This window comes from Ictalurus furcatus, chromosome 14 (assembly GCF_023375685.1).
Source record: "Ictalurus furcatus strain D&B chromosome 14, Billie_1.0, whole genome shotgun sequence".
Lineage (NCBI taxonomy): Eukaryota > Metazoa > Chordata > Actinopteri > Siluriformes > Ictaluridae > Ictalurus > Ictalurus furcatus.
In genome coordinates, this window is record NC_071268.1 from 20285136 (window position 1) to 20303068 (window position 17933).

The 17933-nt window shown below is 39.3% G+C and overlaps 2 protein-coding genes across 2 annotated transcripts; one reads left to right on the forward strand and one right to left on the reverse strand.

Annotated features, from left to right (window-relative positions):
- The first annotated feature begins 2403 nt into the window (after positions 1 to 2403).
- afg3l1 (AFG3-like AAA ATPase 1) lies at positions 2404 to 13215 on the forward strand. Its single transcript, XM_053641046.1, has 16 exons — positions 2404 to 2908; positions 3142 to 3229; positions 3313 to 3425; positions 4071 to 4220; positions 4348 to 4422; positions 4571 to 4695; positions 4934 to 5207; positions 5345 to 5482; positions 5657 to 5810; positions 6314 to 6421; positions 6570 to 6695; positions 7987 to 8097; positions 8265 to 8380; positions 9187 to 9387; positions 9495 to 9689; positions 9829 to 13215. Exons 1-16 carry the CDS (start codon positions 2771 to 2773, stop codon positions 10045 to 10047), a joined length of 2331 nt encoding a protein of 776 aa, XP_053497021.1. The 5' UTR covers positions 2404 to 2770; the 3' UTR covers positions 10048 to 13215.
- On the reverse strand, positions 13159 to 17476 carry dbndd1 (dysbindin domain containing 1). The gene is made up of 4 exons (XM_053641048.1): positions 16157 to 17476; positions 15044 to 15190; positions 14643 to 14780; positions 13159 to 13416 (listed from the first exon to the last, which is right to left on the reverse strand). The coding sequence occupies exons 1-4, from the start codon at positions 16185 to 16187 to the stop codon at positions 13247 to 13249; spliced, it is 486 nt and encodes a 161-aa protein (XP_053497023.1). The 5' UTR covers positions 16188 to 17476; the 3' UTR covers positions 13159 to 13246.
- Positions 17477 to 17933: the final 457 nt, after the last annotated feature.

Here is a 17933-nt window from a genome sequence, read left to right on the forward strand (position 1 = left end):
TAATAGTGGGCTATTATTTCGATCACTGTAACAAAACAGACAAACTACATCCCCTGACCTCTTCACAGACCGCTGGAGCAGGACCATGGTGCTAGAGTCTACAGTTGCTGATAAGATTATTTCATACATTGTACTAGTTTCTTTAGGTTTTATTTGTCCATATTTTGTGTCTGTGGAATTACATTTTTTATTTTGCTCATGTGCGTGGAAGACATCTCATTGGCACCTTTGGTGATGCATGGTTGGAAATTACAAGTCAGATTACTGCTAATATTTCTATATACAAGCCAGATGTTGAGAATGTTTAATTAAATGACCTTTAATGTTTAATGTCAGGGCTTGCTGCACATGAAAGCACAAGGAAAAAATTGTGAATGTTGTTGCACCAGTTTTGATATTATTCTTTCTTGTTTCAAAGATTGTGACAGAACTTTATTAATGTTTCACTTTTTTTTTATTAAAGAAATTAATAAATTTTTTGTTCCACCTATAAATATTTTTTTAATCGTTGCCTGTTTCTTTAATAGAAAGTCGTGGTGTAACATGAGAGTAATTCCTCAACTTATTATTTATTCTTTGTAGTTTGGTCAAAAGACTCAGACAGCATGACTTACAGTGTCAGGGAAACCATCCCACGTCCAAAAACTTCAGAGACTGAGGGTTTGTAGATGCCAAAAAGTAATCAAACTTTATTGAAACAATAAAGTGAGACAGTCTGCAGAAAGTCTAAATTATGCAAACACACAAGCCCTTTTTTAGACCTTTCTCCACAGCGAACTCATCTTAGGCAGGGTTTTACCTTTTCTCATTAAAAACAGACCTTCGCCACAATTAATTATTCATGTCTATATGATATCTTAAATTTGTGGAGCATGCGCAGTTAGTTGTTTCTCTTAAAAAGGTTTTATGAGGACAAGGTTTCTTTTTAAAATTTATTGTAAAAAGGTTTCACTCAGACAGAGTCCTTGTTTTTTTTGTTTTTCTCTGATCAAAATTCCCTTCTTATGTCGATGAGCTTCTGTCTGTTTCTATCTGCCATCCTAGCTGATATCTACCTCCCTTCCTGAGGCCCTATCCTAACTCCTTAATTGGTATTGGGCTTCAACACTGTTTACTTACAAAAGCAGTTTCAGCGAATGTGTAATGCCAATTTATTGCTGTGCAGAAAGGTACAGGACGATACAGAAAAACAGTTACTGTGCAGTAAGACACAGAATTCATCTAACTCAATATGCACTTCGACTATAACTTGTTCTATGGTTTTAGATTATGTTTCTATATACATATAGATTATGCTTGTTAACTAATATATTGAATATTAGATTATGCTAAGTAATAATTCTAAATGTTGGTTATATATATATATTGATTGTACTTTATTAACATATCCAAATGTTAGTTACGCATATTGTTTACACTTTATCAGTATATTCTATAATAGTCCTTTGGTTAACCATATAGTTCAACACCTTGATCAACATATAATTTGTAAAAGAAAAAATGACATTCGAAAATGCCATGCGTTCACTTGTATTTTATTATTCTCAAAGCTTAGGGGATAAAATGTGTAATTGCCACTAAATCGCCACATCCTCCCTCCCTCCCTCCCTCAGTATGTAACTCTCATTCAGATTTCATCAGCTAGTTATTTATGTGACAGACGATGCGGGCATTCACAGGCCATGAACCATGGATATGAGGTCTATAAGTCTGTGACAATAAGGGCCATGTCCGTTCCAGAATAAAGTCAAACCACCTTCTCTTATTTACCCTGAACTTAGGGCTTGACGGCTGCCATAACTACATTTTAAACCCTTGCTATCCCGGTGTTTCAGTTTAAGAAGAGTTCATCAGTAGGGAAACGTAGTTTTTATATGCATTAAAGATTTACCAGTTGGCGTGTTTATCGAGAACGAGTCGACTCTCAGGTGAACATCGAGCTGGTCTTCATTTCTATAGGAAAATAGGGGATCCTTTATCACATGAATCACATACAGCAGGCACAATAACATTAATGCAGGGATTCTTACACAGACTCTTGCTGATTTTCTTGATGTATAGCATAATAACTAATGTTATTTTGTAATTTAGAAGGTAGAGTGAGCTTTTATGAAACCGTTTCGGTCATAGTTAGGAAAAGAAGAGCACTCACTGGTCAAAATATCGCAAAAAAAGAGTGTGGTTAAAAATAAATAAATAAATAAATAAACAAAGAAATAACTGAACTATTAGGGAGCCGAAAGAGTCGGCTCTTATTGGTGATTGAATTGGCTCACTGAATAGAGGCGGGGTTTCCAGTGGAAGTGAGGAGGAGGGCATTGAGACTGAAGGACCCCGAGTCGACGACCTTTTTGCCTGGGGATGTGTAAGCATGCGATTAGCCACAAAATCCACGTTTATCCGAGAAAACATTTTCTGTACGCTTATTTTAGTCACTAACGTAAATAAAAAATAAATAAATTGTATATATATAAAACTTTATTTAAAATGTAATGAATTACGAAACAGCTTCAGGCAGTTTCCACGGACACCTAAGGTCCTGCTGCGATTTGACATTGCTTGCTTGTGTTAGTGAAGCGGTTAGCATGGTAGGTAGTTGTGTCTGTGGCTGTGTTTGTAAGAGCAGGTGAATGAGTTTGAGCTGCCGGTGGGTTAAGTGAAGTGGGTTGGAGAGGAGGTGAGAGGAGAGGAGAGGAGAGGAGAGGAGAGGAGGTGAGAGGAGAGGGGAGAGGAGGAGGAGGAGGAGGAGGAGGGCGGCGGCTGCCAGAGAATGGCTCTGATGCTGGGCTTGCTCTCAGCGGCTTCTGCTCCCCTCCGCTTTGGACTGAGAAGGACTTTACAACGCTCTTCATTCACTGCTGCTCTTGGAAAACTTTCACCAACCCTATTAAAGGGCCAAACTGACAGGGTAAGACCAGATGTTCTTTATTTACTAGTACTGCTCTAGTGTAAGCACACTGTTTTACTACTTTGTAAGCAGTTTGTGTAAGCTGTAGTAGACTCACTTTGACATGGTCATGATGACTCAGTGTGTTTTTTTGGCCCTGTAACAGCTGTGTTGTTTCTCTGAACCACCACTCGGCTTTATTTCACTGTCACCTGCTTCAGCCTCCTGTAACTGAACATCTGGATCTCTTTCAGAATCTGACACTGAATGGCCTGAAGCCGCTGTGGACTGTAAATAATCCCTGGTCTACATCTATACTTTACTCAGTAGATGCTTCTAAAGGTAAGACATCAGACCTGCTGTAAAACAGAGAGGACCGAAGCTGTTTTTTATTGGGTTATATTAATGTCCAGTTCTTCTCTCAGATGGACAACCAGGTGGACCAGAACGTCAGTCGAGTGGAGGAGGAGGAGGAGGAGGAGGAGAAGGAGGAGGAAAGAAAGGAGGGAAGAGAGACTGGAAAAGCCGTTTACTACAGGTCTGGGTCTGTTCCTATCACTGACACAGTAGAGGTAGAAAACCTGAAGCCATCTTCACAGCAGACACCGCCATCAAATAAACCCTGAGGGTTTTTTTTTTGTATGATTAGCACGTATAGCTTGACAAATAATTAATTGCACTTGAAGCTTTTGTAAAATGAAAAATTAAACCCAAAACTGTATACGGTTCCATAACGAAGACGAACTGTATGTTGATGCGTGAAATTCTGGAGGGAACGTCGGACGGCGTGGCGTGGGGACGTAATGACGTGTGCTGCTAATCGATCTGTGTTCTATAACTTGTAAAACATGAAAGGAATATTCTACTAACTCATGGAAACACCTTAATCACAATTTTGTTTTATTCAGATTAAGGTCAGCAATTAGATTACTGCTGTCCACGTAAACGTAGTCCTTGAGTATCCGCCAATATCGATACCAATCCAATTAACGATCGGAAGTGTTTGTTTTGTCTCGTATTTGTGCTTCACACTAAGTGTGTACTACATGGTCAAAAAGTGCAATTGTACAAGCCGCAATCACTCTATTTACACACACTCTTGTATAATTTCATGTATACTCATGACATTGTTATAAGACTGTATAGCTCACTTAATTTCTTGTGCATTTATTCTATATCTCAGGGTGATATTCCATGGGATGATAATGATTTCCGCTACATGGCGGTCACAGTGGCAGGCGTTGCATCTGCCCTGCTCTACTTGTACCTCCGTGATCCAAGCAATGAGATTACTTGGAAAGACTTTGTCCATCGCTACCTGGCCAGAGGACTCGTGAGAACAATATCTTTTATTTAAAAGAACAAAATTGTTCATGCCTGTCATACATCAACTGTGTTTTCATTCCTAACTCCATATTTTTGTTGTTGGGTTTGTTTTTCTTTCTTCCACTTCTCCAAAGGTTGATAGTTTGGAGGTCATTAACAAGCAGTTTGTCAGGGTCATCCTAGTCCCAGGAGCAGATGCTTCAGATGGAGTAAGCTACACTTTTTGATCCCAGTGTACATCTGGGGGGGCTTTTATGCTTAATCGGCAGCTTTTGTTTTTAAGCAGTTAAGACTAAATGTTAACTGATGCACTGAGAAACGTACTCTCATGTTAAGTTGTTCTTTTTCTTCTTTCAGGGCTACGTATGGTTCAACATTGGCAGTGTAGACACATTTGAGAGAAATCTAGAGGCAGCTCACTATGAGTTGGGACTGGAGCCGTCGAACAGAGTGGCGGTGGTGTACCGCTCAAAGAGTGATGGGTAAGAGTCTGTTCATGAGACCTGCACTGCTGTCTTTGGCTTACACATTTGAATGGATCTGGTTTGGATGACCTGAGTATGGCAGCTCATCATTCAGGCCTAATGTTTCCTACTTTGCTTTTGACTGATTACCAGTACTAATATTGTATGACTACTTCTACCAACTATAATACCAAAACACAGACATTAAGACTGAGAAAACAAAACATCAGTGTCGCTGGTGTTTATCGTCCTCCAGGTCTTTCATTAAGAGCATCATTCCTACTTTGCTGCTGATTGGTTTTCTGCTCTTCACCCTACGACGAGCATCAATGGGTGGGCCCGGAGGTGGCGGAAAGGGGCGTGGACTTTTCGGCATGAGTGAATCCCCTGCCAAGATGATGAAGGACAGCATAGACGTGAAGTTTAAAGATGTAGCCGGGTGTGAGGAGGCAAAGCTGGAGATCCTAGAATTCGTCAACTTTCTGAAGAACCCTCAACAGTACCAGGACCTGGGAGCTAAGATCCCAAAGGTATAGTCGTTTATAAGAGTGGTGTGTAATCATTTGCAAAGGTGGTACAGCTGGTACTGGCTACTACCATTATGCATATATGTTTTCTGTACTCCTTATTTCAAAGAGTAAGATTTTTAGTAACTATGTTTTCCAAGGGAGCTGTGCTGTCAGGACCTCCAGGAACAGGCAAGACTCTGCTGGCCAAAGCCACTGCTGGAGAGGCCAATGTCCCCTTTATTACCGTCAACGGATCAGAATTCCTTGAGATGTTTGTGGGAGTCGGTCCAGCCAGAGTAAGTTGGTAACTGAAACTGTTGTGTGTTAGTGATGTTACTTTAACTGGTATTCAAGTAGAATGTATCACAGAATATTTAAAAGCACACCACTTTTTACTGTCTTTGTTATCTCTAAGAACATCAATGAAAAGAATAATGCACAATTTCACCCGTTAACCTGGTCTTGTTCAGGTGAGAGACATGTTTGCTATGGCAAGGAAGAACGCTCCATGCATCCTTTTCATAGATGAGATTGATGCGGTCGGCAGGAAGAGAGGTGGAGGAAACTTTGGTGGTCAGAGTGAGCAGGAGAACACTCTCAACCAGCTGCTTGTGGAAATGGACGGTATGTTTAGAGCTACTAGATATAAGGAAGTCAGTCCATGTGTTTTTTATATATATATATATATATATATATATAATATATGCGCCTCAGCAAATATGTAACACTTGTTCACAAGCAGTAAAAGCATTCTCCCTACAGCAAAGTTGTACACCCATACACCAGACTGAATGCTTAATAATGTATTATTAGGAATTAAATACTGGCTATTTTTCCCCTTCAGATGACCCATTTTCAGTCAGTGTAGTCTGCTGCTAACTTCCTGTTCCTGATCTCATTTTTTGTTTGTTTCCTGCTTTTTATTTTTAGGATTTTATTTTTGCACCTGCACTTGCTCATTTCCTATTTTGGTCCACACACTATATTAATTTGCACGTACCCACTATTTTATAGGCCATACATTAAGTTGTTTTTTTGTTGTTGTGTTTTTTTGTTTTTTTTTCTAATCTGAACCCTAATCTCCTTTGTTCTCCTGAGAATTCGTCCCTTGTGTCTTGTCTTATCAGGTTTCAACAGCAGTACAAATGTTGTGGTCTTGGCTGGCACAAACCGACCTGACATCCTGGATCCTGCTCTGATGAGGCCTGGTAGATTTGACAGGCAGATTTACATAGGTTTGGTCATGCTCCTCCTGCTCTTATAATGTGTTTTAGTGTTACACAATATTAGTATAGCTTGTTATATTTGCATTGACTTCATGTTCAGGCAAATTATTTAGTCATGTAACTTACTAAAGATGTGTTATTTGTGTAAATCTTTCAGGTCCTCCTGATATAAAGGGTAGAGCCTCTATCTTTAAGGTTCACCTGAGGCCCCTCAAACTGGACCCAAATCTAGACTCAAATGCCCTTGCTAGGAAAATGGCTGCTTCCACCCCTGGTTTCACAGGTGAGGGGAGAAATCAGGATTGATATGAGGTAGCAAATTTGCCGTTTGACTGCTGAGATGTATAGTATTACTCTGACAGTGTTTACTTTAAGAAGCCCGATAAGCTTGTGAAGCATATAATCAGAAAAATGTGTAATATATTCAACTGTAAATAATCTCAGGCATCAATTAAATGTAAAGTTTATTTACATAAATAGGTGGATCAGCACATTTTCTTTCTTGTAGAAATCATTTTCTCCTTAAAGGTGCAGGAAATTATTTTTGAAACGTTTGGTAGAAACATTTTAAATCAGCTGTAATAGTAATACTCGCATCAGTTTTCACTAACTGTTGACTAAAGCAGTTTTTCTTTTAACCCCAACGTTTCTTGTCACATTTGTGAAGATGATTCAACAGTAAAAGTACAAGGTGTCTGCAGATCCTTAAAAAGTCTTAAAATGGCTGAAATTCCTTAACGTAAAAATAAGGCCTTAATTAGCAGGAAAATGTCTTAAATTCACGTTTCAAAAGACTTAAAAATGCAACTGAACCTGATTTCCATAAAGCAGATTTAGATTTTATTTTTGTTCCTTGCTGTTTGAGATGGTAAAGTTGTAAAGAGTGTGTGTGCGTGTGTAAAGTGTGTGTGTGTGTATGTATATTTAACACTACTTGTTACGTTACCCTGGCATTTCTGACTGCTGTAAGCCATCTCTCTCTCTCTCTCTCTCATACATATATATATATATATATATATATATATATATATATATATATATATATATATATATATATATAATATATATATATATATATGTGTGTGTGTATGTATGTATAATTTTATAGAGAATATATATATTCCTCTCTTGGAAAGACATGGAAAGGAAATACTGTTTTTTTGTTTGTTTGTTTGTTTTGTTTTTGTTGTTTCTTTTCTTTCACTGTTGGAGCAAATGGTAATGTAAAAAGGATATTTGCTCTGGTCTTAGATATACCTGTATAGAGGTTTACCCTGCTATAGTTTACTTAAACCCAGAAACGGATGTATATGCATATACGCAATCCGTTATAGCTGATGTATCGTGTAGCATGGTTGAAGTGACGTGCAGGTCTTAAAGTTTTTTGGAAATGTCTTGAATATGGTATTTAAAAAGTATTACATTTGAAGTGCTGATATCTGCAGGTACCCTGAAGTAGCACATATAATGAAATTATAGCCTGTGACCCTTTATACTAAATCTGGAGCAGTTTGTGTTTTATTGATGGAATCCGTATAGATGATCACAGTGCGTTTCCGTTCTCTCTATCTCAGGAGCTGACATTGCGAACGTGTGTAATGAAGCCGCCCTAATTGCTGCCAGATATCTCAGTGAAGCTGTCAATACCAAACACTTTGAACAGGCCATTGACCGAGTGATCGGAGGTGAGTGATGAAATCTTCACCCTTCCATAAGCGTTTCCTCTAATTTGTTTTCTTTCACTGTTTGGCACAAATCATTCTTGGGATGGCCTATAAAACATTTTTAGAACTGTCTTCTTTTATTTTATCCAGTATCTATCGACAATACATTTTGTGCATTCTTTGTTCAGGTCTCGAAAAAAAGACACAAGTCTTGCAGCCCAATGAGAAGAAGACGGTGGCGTATCATGAGGCCGGACATGCTATAGTCGGCTGGTTCCTCGAGCACGCTGACCCACTACTCAAGGTAGATATAGAAATAGAATTTAATCAGAGTCGCATTGTGCTTAAATCTACACCAAGAAAGAAAAATCCACCTCAAACGTCTTGCATGTTAATCTTTATAATTAACATGATCTTCAGTGGCACCTAAGAAAAATCTTTATTCATTTTTTAATTATTTTTAAAAAAAAAATAGTAATTCATTGCTGGTGAACATGTAATTAGAAGTGCACTCGTTGGAATTTATAGAAGTATTTAAAGAGCACTGTGGAGCTCTGTCTACATCAAACGTACACTAACAGTCAAAAGTTTGTGGACACTCGACTGAAATGTTTCTCATGATCTTAAAAACCTTTTGATCTGAAGGTGTGATTAAATGTTTGAAATCGTTGTAGACAAAAACATTTTATTTACAAAAAAAATTTTTTTTAAACGGATGACTCGGAGCGAAATATTCCGATAAGCAGCCAATAAGAGTCCAACGTAGGTGTGAATTCCTTTAATACTGTTTAAAAAGCATCTCGGGGAGATTCCTCAAGAAATCCATTGAGAAAATGCCAAGAATACATTTCTGGAAATTCTAGGCAAAAAGGGCGTCTACTTTGAAGATGCTAAATTAATTTATTGATTAAATTCTTTTTATTTATTTTGGATTTTTTATCACAACATAATTCCCATAGTTCCATTTGTGGTACTCCAGATGACTTTATTATTATTCTAAAATGTGGAGAAAAAATAAAAATAAAGAATGAGTTTCTAAACTTTTGACTAGTATTGTACATTCACTCAGGAAAGTTGACTAAATGTTTTGCTAATTCTGATGTTTGTCAGGTTTCTATTATTCCACGTGGGAAAGGTCTGGGCTATGCTCAGTACCTCCCTAAAGAGCAGTACCTGTACACGCGGGAGCAGCTGTTTGACAGGATGTGCATGATGCTGGGTGGTCGCGTGGCTGAGATGGTTTTCTTTGGCAGGATTACCACTGGCGCTCAGGATGACCTGAAGAAAGTCACGCAGTCAGCCTACGCTCAGGTAGAGACAAACCCCGGGAAGTCAGTCGCTGGGCTTTTGAGCTCTTCTTTTACTTTCGATTTGATTTCAACCTTTTCGACGCTTCTCTCGTTGTTCTCGTCCTGTAGATCGTGCAGTTTGGGATGAGCGAAAAGGTAGGCCAGGTGTCGTTTGATCTGCCAAGGCAGGGCGACATGGTGTTAGAGAAGCCCTACAGCGAGGCCACGGCAGAGCTCATCGATGAGGAGGTCAGAGAACTGGTGGACAACGCTTACCAAAGAACTCTGAGGCTCATCACTGAGAAACGTGACCTGGTTGAAAAGGTTCGGACCCTCTCGTTAGCACGCATTAGTAAACATTAATAGGAAATGAGGGTGGACAATTACGCTAAAGAGTTGTTTAGTACATATCTAATTCTCAAAAACCAACGGAAACCAACCGAAACTGTGTGTGTGTTTTCAGGTGGGAAAACGTCTCCTGGAAAAAGAGGTGCTGGCCAAAGCTGACATGGTGGAGCTGCTCGGTCCCAGGCCATTTGAGGAGAAATCTACCTATGAGGAGTTTGTAGATGGCACAGGCAGCTTTGAGGAGGACACAAGCCTACCGGAGGGGCTAAAGGACTGGAACAAGGAAAAGAACCTGGACGAGGTGGAAACCTACCAAAAGAAACAGGCAGCTTAAAACCCTCTCGGTCTACTCTTGTATCAGATACTCAGTGTGAGATGGGTTTTCCGTACTGACGAGAGGTTGTGACCTTGTATTGTGACATGGCTGCATTTTACATCTGTCCAATGTTAATAAGAGGCTTATAATCAGATTTGAACTGCCTTAATCATCAGCAGTGGAGGCGTAGGAAATCTTGTACTGAAGTCAGTACACCATTTCATTTTTAAAAATTATTGGATACAAGACCTCAGTTGGTGTGCTGATTTTTATTTTTTTATTTTTTTTTATTTTATTTAAATCCTCTTTATGAAAGGGGAAGAGAAGAGACAATGCTGTATATTTGTATAATTTGCAGACTGGCCTGAAAAACTTGTTTTAACAAACCTGTATATTGTACTTATTTAATTGAACAGACTTATTCAGCTTCAACAGCAACACATCTGTTCAAGTTAATACTTCATGGTCAATGATGTTTTATTCTGGATGTCTCCTGTTTCATTAAAATGGTTCATGTACACCTCTTTAAAATGGTTTCCTCCAAAAAAAGATGATGTCAAAATATGCCACGTTCTTGACGATTTTCAACAACTATAAAAGGTACATATTTTTGCTCATTTACTGTATCTTAAAGTGAAACTGTGTAGACTGTAAGTGGATTACTTGTATCTTCTCTGGTGTGAGTACCTCCTGCATAGATTCTCAATCCCTTTTAAGGAGATGTAGCCTAAATCCAGCACAGTCATTATGCACTATGTTGGACTGGTACCAAGAAGGCATTTGTCTGATCTGACCAAAAAAAAAAAACCCCCCTCTGAACACAAATTGCTGTGAGATGCAAGATGGTCGAGTAGTTTTTGCTACTTGGTATTATTGGTGCAGTGAGCAACGTTGCCACCTCACAAGTCCAAGGTCCTGATTTCATTCCTGAGCTCAGGTTACTGTCTGAGTGGAGTTTCTTTATCCTATCGTTTCTGTTGACACACTCTTTCTTTATAGTTGTGATATAAAGCCTGCTCCTCACAGATATCATAGTCGTACTGTTTTGGTTTGCCCTAGTATCCTGTTTATGGACAAAACCAAGCCACGATTTCTTTGTCAGCACAACTAGGTCACAGCCAGATTGATTTATCGCACCCTCAGCTTCCCTCCCTTCACACGGATACCTTGGTCATCAGGGAAATTCTTGCTTTCAAAGCTGGACACTAGAATAAGTGCCATCTTACAGGCTTGGAAATTCAGTTAAAAATGCTGTAAGTCTATATTTTAGTCGCAATACATGCGGCGTCACTGCTGTGATTATAGTGTGTTGTTGGTGTCCTTCTGAAATCCAGTGTAAATACAGCAGCACAATAGGCTCATTAAGACTATACGATACTGTTAAAAAAAAAATCTGAGATCGCTTCTCATAATTTATTAACATTCACATATGTATTCACTTAAAACTGCGTATACTGTACACGGTTAAACTGGAATTTAGGAGGTGGGGGAGCTTTACTTCTTTCATGGGTGCAAATGATGTGCAAAGGAACAGTATTATTCAATTTATATGCTGTTAATGCTATGGAAATGTGATTGAAAGACGTCTTTGATGTATATAAAACCGATATCACAACATGTATATATTCATTTCAGGCAATAATACATGATACAGTACAGCCTTAAGCTAGCAATTAAGGAACATGCTTCCTCAAAAGATCAAATATACATCTACCGCTATGCATGTATGTAAGTTCTTACCATTTTGAAATGTATTTTCTGTAGAGCAGTGTGATTATATTTTCACCAATCATATGTCATGCTATCATTTCTATTTCCATTAGATTAAAGTACTGAAACTCAGATATGCCTAAATGACCATGTCCTCCCCAATAGTTTTTCCTGGATGTAGCTAATATAATAACTTATAAATATAAACCAGATGCCTTTTCAGGTATTTAGTTAAAAATACTGTTAGTATTCTAAATTTTAAGCTACAATTATTTACAATTCACAATTCTTACTTGTTTTCAAAGTAAGAAGCATTCTGTCTATTCATTTTAGTTATAACCTCATTTTTAATGGTATACTGCTTTCCCAGTCATTTTGGGTATCATCTGCAGTGCTGTACTGGGCACACCTAAAAATTTTGTTACAGCGTCCAGCAAATGAAATGAAAATGCATGACGTTGCATAGTGCTTGCATCATAGTACAGTCAGGTACTTGTGCGTGTGTGTGTTGGACTGAAGTCTCATCCAGGGTGTATTCCTGCCTCACCCACTGTTTCTTTAGCCCATTAATTTGTCACCCGTTTGTCTATACGCATTAAAAACAACTCCATATGATCACTGGCATTTAAATTCACATACAAAGTAACAACATGCACGGTGTTTGATTTTCTTTCAATTTTATTCATTTAGGTCGGTTGGATTTTTTCCCGTCGTCGTTTCTTCATGTATAATGTCATACCCTGTTTTAAACATGCTTAACATTTAACCCTGTAATAACCTGTAACTGTCATACTGCTTTATAAATGCTCAAGTGAAAAAGTTTGGCACGATTGAATGGCATGTTGTTCATTTAATCTTTTCAATTAGGACTCGGTTAAAACACTTCAAGGAATATAAGTGGGTATATTTAGATGTAAAATATAATTGCTTTGATGTTTAGGCATTAAGCCTGGTTGCTCTTCCTAATTTAATGTGTCTCCTCTTTTTTTTTTTCTTTTTCTTCCTCCCCCCAATAATTCGGGAGCTAGTCTATGTGTATGATAATGCAGGTGAGGGTTTTTTTGTCCCACTTGTAGAACAAACTTGCTGTTGATGAATTGCCTCACTCGTTAAAACATCACTTCCCCTTCCCGACAGCTCCTTAGGTCAGTTCTTCTCCATTCAAATGATCCTTAAAGACACTGAATGTGCCAGAAAGCTTCATGAGGTCATGCTGCCAGTTCGTCACATAGCTAGGCTGAAAACTGTTTAACTGTATCACTGATACGTTTCCCATTGATTGCTGGTTAGAGGAGAAATTTTGCATTTCCTGAAGAGCCCACTCTTCTATCACCATTCGATGTTATCTATTGGCTCAATTTGCCTCGTTTAGGCAGAAAGATCACTGTATCTTGAGTAGGGGTCTCTGTGTCCTTTCAGAGATCCCTCATCACTTCCTTGGGAAGGAATCTTCATCCCCCAGGCAAGGACGGCACGTCCTCGCTGAGCCCACGTAGCTGACCGTGGCTCAGGGCTGCTGCGATTGGGAACGCTCGATCTTTAGCAAAGGCTCAGTGTTCTCTGAGTCGCTGTGATGCTTCCTGTCTCTGGGTTGCTGCTCCCCTTTGCACCCACGGGTCCAGGAGGGCGAGCGGACATAACCGCCATGAGGGAAACGAGGCAATGGCGGCTGATGATCTAAAGGATGAACAAATCAAGAGAACACACGTTTCAAGTTATTCCTTTATCATTTTCCATGTGTTGGACTTTATCTCAGGGCTGATGAATCTTCCCAGGCATGTCAAATTGAAACCAGAGACCTACAGAGATTTGAAGGTTGTTTTTTTTTTCCTCCCTCAGCACCAAATGCTAGAGGTGTAGAAATCAGCACAGTTTCAGTTTTTCCTAATTCCAACATACCTGTGTCAACTATTCCAATTGCTGATTAGTTGATGAGCTAAAGCCTTAGGAGTGGATTTGAGAATCCCTGTTCTATCACAACAAATTCAGCCCAAGAATGCCTTCAAACTAACTGTTCCTTAGTGGTGGAATGAACTTCCAACCTCAATCTGGACCGCAGAATCTGTCATGATCTTCAAAAAACAGCTAAAGACCCACCTCTTCCATGAGCACTTAACTAACCCCTAAAATACCAACCCCACAAAAAAATAAATAAAAACGTACTCTGGCTCTTACACCTCGACTCTGCTCACATTGCTTTTCTAGAACTCAATTATAAATCTTGCATGGTGGCACTACTTATTTTGTTCTTTGCTTGATATATCGCTTTGCTTGTATTATTTCCTCATAAGTAAGTCGCCTTGGATAAAAGCGTCTGCTAAATGAATAAATGTAAATGTCTGATGAGTCGATTTAAGAAGAACGCTAAACTTTACTCTTACTTATATTCATTTGCCAGACGCTTTTATCCAGAGTGACTTACAATTGAGTGATTTGTAATATAGTGTCCAATTGAAATACAGTTCTCACACAAATGAGATTTTGCTTCGCCCCATTCCTCTTTTCTTTGGGGGAGGACGTTGATTTTCACTGTATAAATATTAAATGATTACATGCATGTATAACCTCAACTCAACCGGTAAGGTGACTGTGACCTCAACAGACAAAGCTTGTATTCTGTCTTGTGTTGTGAAATATTTGCACGTCAGTTCAACACTTCAAAATCACAAACTTGTGGATAGGAAATGCGGGAAGAAACAAGAAAACTAAACCAATACATTTTTGAGAAAGGGTTTGCATTTGCAATGTGTGAAATCATTGCCAAACATTGATTGTGTTTTAATTGTGTCATTAGTCATAATATTCACAAAAGGTAAAACATGCCAAACTGAATTAAATTAGCTGAGTTATAAAAAAAAAAAAAAATTAAATGGTAGAGCTTGTCAATTGAAATTGCTACTCACTTGCTGGCAATTCATTGTGATTCTCTTCATCTGAATCAGCAAACACTTCTCCCAGCTCTTGATCAGACATGTCAGTCAACTCTGTCAAGTCCAGCAGATCAAAGTGAACCTCTAGAGAGGACACGCTGCTCAGTGGCTCTAAAGGATGATGAGAAACAACAGTGAGAAACCATGACTAGTAGTGGTATCTCGGATCATGGAGTGGACGATATTGCTTTGGGAGAAAGCTGTATAACTATTTAACATATCTAGTAAATTATATTGATCCTCTTTCCCTGAAATAAACATAAGTATTCTGGTGAATTGTCCATGTTAAAGATAAATTTGAATGATTTCTCTGTATTTTAGTAGTTGTGTAGTTGCAGTAATCTCAGTGCCCTCTGTTGGACACTCCCACTTACGCCGTCTCTCTGCGGTCAGGACCTGGCTGCAGTGGTGCCCGGGGGTCCCGACTTGCTCTCCTGCAGCATTGTGAGACGCCTCAGAAGTGAGACTAGCAGAGCTTGACGACTTGAGAAGTTTCTGAAAGTCTTTCTGTCGGTTGGGCTCTGCAGAAAAGAAAAGAAAAGAATTTGAATGCTTAATCTGGAATTACCGAGCAGAACATAACTATTTGTTGATGGTTGAGAGCATTGCCAGCAACATTCCTCTAGTGAATGTCTGCACTTGGTTTGAAAAAGAGCTTGCTGATAGTTGCCAGAATGAAGAAACATGATATACCTCTGTTTCACAATGTAGTGATGATGCAATTGACCACTGTCTATTGATTGCTTCGGGGGCAGATACCACAACAGACAGGTGTTCTAATTCATTTGAACCTTTATGACTCTTAGGGAGGAAAATAGATCCATTTGTTACAAGGGACTCCGTTTATTCTAGTCTGGCTCTCAGAGGAACTACACACACTTCAACGGTGGGGCAGGTATTTTAGCACAGTGTGTTACTATGACTGCTTCATTTCACTGCAGTGTGCAGAGCATCCTTTCCCTACCCCAAATTTCTCATTATAATACATTACCCCCTCACACAACCCACACACACACAAAGTCGGATACAGCAGAGTCGGCCATTAATGATTTGAGCAAATTCTGTATCTAAACCACACACACACACACACACACACACACATATACAGTATATGAGAGTTTAACATTATTGTCATTTTGATGCCTAATAATATGTATGTCAATGTCAAATTCTATGAATCCCTACGTTTTGGTTTATTTATTTATTTAAAATAATGGCCATTAAATCCACTATAACCATTTCATCCTGTATACACAATCATCTTTTTTTCAAAATCAGTTCATAAGCATGAACAGCAGCTGCCCATGCTACTGAAGCGAAACAGTCTGCTGGCTTTTTCTGCATGTCTGTCTTATGTGCAAGAAGAAAAACAAAAAAGACAGAGTCTGTATGTGTAACAGCCTTTCCAGTACAGAGCCGCTCTTCTGTTTATTGTGTCTGCACAGCCACATGCCAAGCTGTGTTAGGACAAAAAGGGTGTCTCTTACCTGCAGCACTGGAGTCTGCCTGAGCCTCCATTCAGCCTACACAGTAGCCGGTGCAATGCTGTCTGGCGCTGCAGACAGGGATGGGAGGGGATGTGTGAGGCGTAGTCTCCTCCGTCATGCTCCCTCTCTCTCTCAGACACACTCTCTCTCTCTCTCTCTCCTGATTTCTTCTCTTTATACATGCAGTCAGATCCACATACCCCTTGTCTTTGCAGCATGCAGAGCACAATGCCAAAGAAAGACAAAGGCAAAAAAAAAAAACACAAATGCAATCGCCATCTGTTACAAAGGTCGTACTAAGGGGAAAAATAAATTAAGAGAGAACCCAGTAAGAGACTAAAAGGAAAGATTTTTGGATGAAAATATGGAGCTGTTTAGCTGTTTAAGGTGGGGCTAAGCATAAGTGATTAACTCTGGTAGTGAATATAATACCGTCCCGTCATGTTATGTGAAATAGGAATTAATATTAAAGGGCATGCAATGCCATGTCTGACTCTTTGAAAATAGGCCTACAAATAAATATGATTATCTGTCAAATGGAGCTAGTTTAACAATAGGCCAATCTGATGAGTAACCAGGTGAGATGAAACACTCCCTTTTCTCTTTTCAAAGGGTTTTGTTTTCTGACACAAAGATTCTTCCTGCTACAGTCCTGAAGAGTGCAGTTATCGTGAAATGGCTTTGTTTTGCTGGGTGCAAACACCAGTACACCTGCACATTCAGCCAATAATGTGGCAGCAGCGCAATGCAAAAAATCATGCAGATACAGGTCAAGAGCTTTGGGTAATGTTGACATCAAACATGAAGAAAAACTGATCTGTGTGTCTTGGTGTCATTGCCGGTTATTTCAGAAACTGCTGATCTCCTGGGAATTGCACACACAATAGTCTCTAGAGTTTATACAGAATGGTGCAATAAAAAACAAATAAATAAATAAAAATCCCTGAGTGAGCAACAAATCTGTTCGTGGAAACGCCTTTTTTGGAAAATGGCCAGATTTTTTTGAGTTGCCAGGAAGCATACAGTAACTCACATAAGTGCTCATTACAACCGTGGTGAGCAGAAAGTCTAATCAACTCAGCATGCACAAAACATCGAACCTTGAGGTGGATGGGTTACAACAGCAGAAAACCACATCAACGTTCCACTCCTGTCAGCCAAGAACAGGAATCTGAGGCTATCATGGGCACAGACTCACCCAGACTATGCAGTTGAAGATTAGGAAGAAAAAACACCCAGTCTTTTTCCAGTATTTAATTGGGTGAATCTGTGCCCATGATAGCCTCAGATTCCTGTTCTTGGCTGACAGAAGCGGAACCCGATGTGGTCTTCTGTTGTACTTCATCCACCTCAAGCGTTGATGTATTATGCATGCTGAGATGCTTTTCTGCTCATCACAGTTGTAAAGAGTGATTATTAGAGTTAATCTAGAGTTCTTGTCAGCTCAGAGCAGTCTGGACATTCTCCTGGTCTGATCTCTCTCATCAACAACGTGTTTCAGCATGCAGACCCTCCACTCATGACCCTCCATAACCCTAATCCAACCCAACTATTGGTTGGAAGATTTCAAGTTCAAATCCCAGCACTGCCAAGCTGCCACTGCAGCAAAGCCCTTAACTCTCAACCGCTTAGTTGTACAGTATAAGTTGCTCTGGATAAAGGTGCCTACAAAATGCCATAAATGTAAAATCCCAGGAGTTTCTGAAATACTCAAACCAGCCCATCTGGCACCAAAAACCGTGCCACGGATAAAGTCACAGAGATCACAATTCTCCCC